Raw genomic sequence first — 6,844 nt, 5'->3', positions numbered from 1 at the left:
ACGGATAGGTGAATGTATTCGCGAATAGAAGGAGAGCGAGTGCTGAGGGGTGGGGGAGGGGGGGAGGGAGAGGAGGAGAGAATTCGGGAGTGAAGATGTACCAACAAACCTATCTAAGAGCCCGGGGCCTCGCAGATAAAGATAGTGTGGGAGGGGCGAGGTGGATACGAGCGTACGTTTGTGCGTTTGTGGATCAGAAAGAACACTGGACGTGGAGTGTATATAAGGAGACCACACGATCGTATTAGCATCACAAACAATATTTCTTCCTTGAAGCTACCATCGGTGGACATCAGACAACTTCAACATGTTCAAGGTGGGGGTTACTGTTTTATAGGATTTTGACGGACGGAAATACATACACATACACCCATATACTATACGTATATGTATATGTATATATATAAAATATTTATATACATGGAAATACACATACCCCATACATACGTGTATATATATATATATATATATATTATAGTATATATATATATATATATATATATATTACGTATATATATATATATACATATATATATAGTATATATATATATATATATATATATTATATATATTAAAGGAAAGGTTTTTTTCTTTTTTTTTTGCCACGAAGGAAAAAAATGAAAAAAACGAGTTGGCCGAGAATAGGACCCGAAAGTATCGGCCAACTCGTTTTTTCATTTTTTTCCTTCGTGGCAAAAAAAAACCTTTATTTATACATAGCATCACGTTTTATATACTTCGTGATCAAGTTATTCATATATATTATATATATATATATATATATATATATATATATATATATATATATATATATATATACGTATGTATGTATGTCAGTGTGCAAGCATGTTATGTGCGTAGTCAAAATTACCTTGTGTATATAAAAACAGACAGGCCATCAGTAGAGATGATTATAAAAATCAGTCACGCTCTATGACAAATTAATGTAATATATATAGTTCATATTAAAAAAATCACAATTAATAACTGAAATAACATAGAAATCCTTATTTCAATAGGGCTAACCTGGTAATTCTTGCATTCCTGGTCAAAATTCTGTATACTTTTTCCACGAAGGAATTTTTTTAATGCATCTCTAACGAAGCTACAAAACACTGGCCCACATTTCCTGTCGACAACCGTCATGCATTTTTGAACTTCAAGTCAGATCACATTTAATGTTTCAGAGATTTAATGTCATTATACCCCAAATCATACAAACTTTGAAAGGCACAACATGAATGTCTATCAATTCTGCATAGCTTAATAAAATCATTCTTTGGTGCCGAGACATTTTATATAATAATATTAAGAGAGAGAGAGAGAGAGAGAGAGAGAGAGAGAGAGAGAGAGAGAGAGAGAGAGAGTTGCCATATTGAGAAATTCATGTCAATCACATATTTTACTACAAGTGAAAATCTTAACCGACATCTCCATTTCAACGTCAATCTGAACCACATCATTAACTACCGCCATGTTTTCAAATTGGTAAATAATATTAATGTGAATTCCGCTGTTACAGATAGCATGCACGTTTATATTTTTGGGCATGGCCATGGCTCTGCCCCGTCCGGACAGCCCTCCGGTGTATGCCCCACCAGCACCATCATATTCTGCACCCCATCAGCCAACTTACCAAGAAGAAGTGAGTAATGGAAGGAGATGAACCACTTGTAAGCATGAAAAATTCCATATTTAATGACTAAGTGTAAAACACAATACACAACTTAAGGCGTGTCTGAAGTGTACATGAATTCATACTTATATACGTGAACGTATACCATAAATTAACACAAAAATATAAATTTAAAAATGCGTTGCAATGATGAGCTATATCTGACTGTCTGCCAAAGCAGTTCTTTCCCTTAACTACAGCGGTGTCGTTGAGTAAATAAAAAAAATCTATAGTCATTGTTCTTTCTATCTAATTCTATCCAAAAAAAAAAAAAAAAAAAAACTATTGGGAGGATCCTCAGCGCCATTACAGTTATTTTTTTTATTTTATTTTTTTTTTTTTTACAAATTAGTAATGTGAATGAAATGTTCAAAATAGAGACAGATGAGACTACTCACATTACCTACTCTTCAAGTTTGAAAGGACCATTCTTGTTACAAGTCTAAAGTTAAGAACAATATAAACTTATCAAATTACATATACATGTATATATATATCAATTATAACGAATATAGATACATATACATTATATATAAATACAACACATATATATGTATGTATAACTATAATGTAGTATATACACACACACACACACATACACACACACACACACACACACACACACTACATATATATATATATATATATATATATATTCTCTTCTAAAGTCTTAGCAAGTCTCTCTCTCTCTCTCTCTCTCTCTCTCTCTCTCTCTCGTCTTCTCTCTTCGTCTCCTCTACTCTCTCTCTCTTCTTCTTCTCTCTCTCTCTCTCTCTCTCTCTCTCTCTCTCTCTCTCTCTCAACTATGAAGTAGGAAATTACAAACTTCACAATCTCACTGATGAAAATCTAACTATGAACTGCTAGAGCAAATCCACGTACAGATTCTTTTTTTTTTTCCAGGAATCCAAGAAGCCCTACACCTTTGATTACGGCGTCAAGGACGACTACACCGGCGCAAGCTTCGGACACAAGGAGAACGCAGACGGACAAGGATCTGTAACCGGCTCCTATTCAGTTGCTCTCCCCGACGGCAGGATACAGACCGTCAACTACATTGCTGATCACCATAACGGCTTCCATGCCGATGTCACCTACGAAGGCCAAGCCGTATATCCAGAGCAGCAACAGCCGTCCTACCAGCCGGCACCGGCTGCCTATGCACCACCGGCGCCTTCGCCTTATGCATAAATTGACAACGACTTCTAGTGATACGCTTCCAAAACAGTTCCTCGCGCATCCTTTGGTCACTGCATTTATGCCCCTGGCGTACCTCAACTCCGAAAATAAACCAATCACATAATACGTATTAACTGTAGGTACTGTGAAGCTTGTTGAGTGAATAAATTTGTTTTGTTATTGTTTGATTGTTGTGAAATACTGTCTGGTGATTTTATGGTATGCGACAGAAACTGTAGAATGTCCTAGGACGATGCCCAATCACCTCCCTCATCTGCATTCACCCGTAATAACCGGCCATTGTACCTTAAATGATTCCTTAAAACCATTCAACCCAATCCCTCCTATTATATCTAATTATATGCTTTTATATCGCACCTGATTATAAGCGGCTCTTCATTATTTGTAAAGACACCTTGTGTTCTACCAGGTAAATTCTGAATGTAATAGATCTCATGCACTCCTGCTAAGAAAGCAAGAGGAATAATAAATAAAATATTTTGCAGTAAGAAAACACACGTCTAACCTAACCTGTCTGAAAGCTGTATAATATGTTGGCTACAACTGCAGTGGTTAGGTATTGTTGAACTAAATACTTTCCAATTTTACACTGGAGACTTTATGTCAGAAGTTCGTTTCACTCCCAAAACCCTTTTTATTTTTCTAATAAAAGTTCGCATAACAATCGAGACTTTATAAAACAAACCTCTGGAAGTGTTACAAATACCTTTTTTTTTTCAGCAAACGTGTATCTAGGACGCTATCGCAGCCACTACTACCGTTATGTCAATCTTGGCAAGCAAAGTAAGAAAAATACGCCAAAGCTGCAGACAAGTGTCAAATTTGATAAAGGCAGCGTATACGAGGAAAATCCAGGACCCACCAAAATATAAAGCCCAAATAAATAATCGAAGAAACTTGTGTTACGGGTAAAACTATCAAGATACAGCTTCAAATGTAGTAGACAAATAACATAAAACAACCATATCCTTTAACAGTGATGAAGGAAACTTTTAAACCAGAAGTTTTAAATGAAATTTTTAATATAAAAGAAACTGGTAATTTAGTTATCTTCAATACACCACATACAAATGCTTCATAATTAATGTATGTACTCTCACGGGCGCTCCAACCCGTCTAACTTGACTCAGAGACAAAAGTCTTCCCATAATACTATATGCGGATAGTTTGTATATTAAAGAAAATACCCATCCCTTATCTTACACAATTCAGTAATTTAACACATAATTTGCATCCGTAACGAACACGTAGTTTTATAGGGGGGTGAATTTAAAACCTGAACATCTTTCTTTTTCATTTCCCTTCCAAAATACAAACGGCAATGAAAATAATTTGTCCCTCAGAAAGTTAAATATTACTTTACCTGTCAAATTTCAAAGTTTAAATGAGATATAACCATAATAATACAAATCTATTTTATTCTCCGACTAATATTCCGGCTTCTCAGCGAGTTTCTATAGATGAGGTTCCTGCCCCTTGGCCACCTTTCTTGACCCCATGGGACGCAATTACCCCTCTGCGGCCAGATGGATTGTTGGTTGACAGGTCACGAGAGATATATACGGACCTAGCAACCATAAATGAAGTGTTGCACCTCTTAGCCACACTGTTCACTTAGGCTGATTGCACCTTTCAAAAGTAAACGGTGAGGTCACCATTCCGTACGCAATCTTTTTATTTTTATTTATTTATTTTGGCAACCTCATGGGGTTGGTACCTCTGAATATGGCATTCAAAATAAATCTAAGAAAAAAACAAAAAATGACGACAGAGTATGCTCAAATGGACGAATTAATATTAGATGGAGAAAGGATGAATGAATAAAATCTTTCAAATATTTAGGAACAATGATACCCAGTACATGTTATCCTTAGTTGGAATTTAGCGACATTAGATAAAGGCAAACTAAACAACGGCAGGCTGAACCTGGAAATCCATAAGACTGAAACTGCATACTTATAAGTAAGTCCAGTACAGACCATATTGCTATAGATATAAATCATACTGTAACAATAAAATTACCGCATGCCTGAAAGAATTGTTCGATTTGAGGGTAAAGCTTTTTGAGGGTAAAGCTTTAAGACGATATTAGGAATCAGATGGCTAGATAGAATTCGAAATGATACCTAAATGGAAATTACGAAATTTCCATACAAAGAGAGGATAAATACGAAAAGAGAAAGCGATGGGTGTAAGTGATGGTGTCATCTGGGCTCCTATGGGCACCAGAGGCGGTGTATATGGCCTAGTTAGATGAGAGCTGTGAGAAGGGAGGCTAGAGATGAGCGGATTTAAAAAAAAAAAAATTTATTCATTTTTTTTGTATGATGTTTTTACGTTGCATGGAACCAGTGGTTATTCAGCAACGGGACCAACGGCTTTACATGAGTGGAAACTTGTGAAGGAATTTCAGAGGTCCTTTGTGTTCAGCGACTCTTAGAAAAGATGATGATGATGAATTTTACCTTCATAGTATCATGCCTGATAGACACGGGCTTTCCCGTCGTTCCCCATTGGTCACCTACCCATGGACTGACCACGGCCATTATTATTACTGGTGCGGTTGATGTTAACGAAATTCTCATACCAGTGTATAAGAGTCTGCCTTCGATCACTGTTTAACTCAGTAAACAGGAAAATAAAAACTATTATGAGGGTGAAATGACGCAACTCTGAGATCAGTTGAATATACTAAAACGAATGCCATTCGTTTAGACATCACGTTCAGTTAAATAAATTAATAATCTGAGAATTTAACCCTGAACAAGGTTTCTCACATAAATGAAAATATATTAAGAATAAAAAACATTTGTAAGTTCGTTAATGTATTCTTAAATGTAATATATAATGGGAGAAAAACTAAATGAATATCCATACTAATATGGACGCATATTTATTCTTATACCAATTAAACTTTTCATAAAACCAAAACAACAAAATGTGAGATAATAATGATCAACAAAATAAAAGACGGAAAACCTTCAGATAGAGCAGCATATTAACTCGGGGAGGAAGCGGGCAGAGCGTCAGAAGGAAAACTAACAATCCACTGAAAACTTTCAAATCTCTCACAATGGGATCGCAATCCTCCCGATAATTACACTTAATTCTTCTTCTTAAGACTTTCCCTTCGCAAAATAAGAAACCTGAGGACTCTTAATGCTTCTCCTGACATTATACAATTAGAAAAAATAAAGAAAGCCAATAATCCGCATGATCTACAATAATGCTATTTCATTACATTAATGTGATACGGAAAACACTCTACATATAGCGCGGTTGAATAACAGTAATCTATTTTTTATGAAGGTATTGGCAACAAAACCTTTTTTTGTTATAGAACAAAAATATTTATAATGCATCTCGTTCACCTTGTAAAAGAATACACTAAAATGCAAATTATCCTCCGTTTTTGGACCAATATCTATAGACATTTAGTTCAAATTATACAGATCTATACCACTCCATCGTTAAAGATATTGCAATGAAAACGGTAAATCATAAAATCTATCTCTAGCTGAAAATCATATCTGATATTCACATGATATTTTTAGCTAAATATTACGCTGATGTCGAGTAACAGGCAAATAATACACCAACATGGTGGGAATTAAACGCAGATTAATTATTCATCCCTATCTAAATAAAAATTCTAACGAGACCGAGTTACTGCAGCTTTGTGTATTTTATACAAATGCAGTAACAACATAAAAAGATATAAAGAGGGAATGAAAGGAAATGCCATAAAAATCCTATGAATCCATTACAGATACCTGTATGAGAGAGAGAGAGAGAGAGAGAGAGAGAGAGAGAGAGAGAGAGAACAAAAGCAAGGTGAGTCATAAAACATTAATTGAATGTGAAGAATAAACATACAGACTTCGAGCTAATTCAGGCTCTTTTTCTCTCGCCGAGTGTCCACAAACATAGAAGATAAATATAGAGGACTCACAAGACTTTTCTACTGAA

At 35.4% G+C, this 6,844-nt stretch overlaps 1 protein-coding gene across 1 annotated transcript; it reads left to right on the top strand.

Moving 5' to 3' along the window:
* Positions 1-158: 158 nt before the first annotated feature.
* On the top strand, positions 159-3,539 carry LOC135201251 (cuticle protein 7-like). The gene is made up of 3 exons (XM_064230123.1): positions 159-316; positions 1,523-1,645; positions 2,579-3,539. Exons 1-3 carry the CDS (start codon positions 308-310, stop codon positions 2,864-2,866), a joined length of 420 nt encoding a protein of 139 aa, XP_064086193.1. The 5' UTR covers positions 159-307; the 3' UTR covers positions 2,867-3,539.
* The last annotated feature ends 3,305 nt before the right edge of the window (positions 3,540-6,844 follow it).

This window comes from Macrobrachium nipponense, chromosome 28 (assembly GCF_015104395.2).
Source record: "Macrobrachium nipponense isolate FS-2020 chromosome 28, ASM1510439v2, whole genome shotgun sequence".
NCBI classification, from domain to species: domain Eukaryota; kingdom Metazoa; phylum Arthropoda; class Malacostraca; order Decapoda; family Palaemonidae; genus Macrobrachium; species Macrobrachium nipponense.
The sequence above is the reverse complement of the archived record's forward strand: the minus strand, read 5'-3'. Positions and strand labels throughout refer to the sequence as shown.

Bases quoted from the DNA above. Each gene is read 5' to 3' on its own strand.
- LOC135201251 (XM_064230123.1), top strand. The intron at 1,646-2,578 runs GTGAGTAATGGA...TTTTTTTTCCAG, and splicing joins AGCCAACTTACCAAGAAGAA to GAATCCAAGAAGCCCTACAC.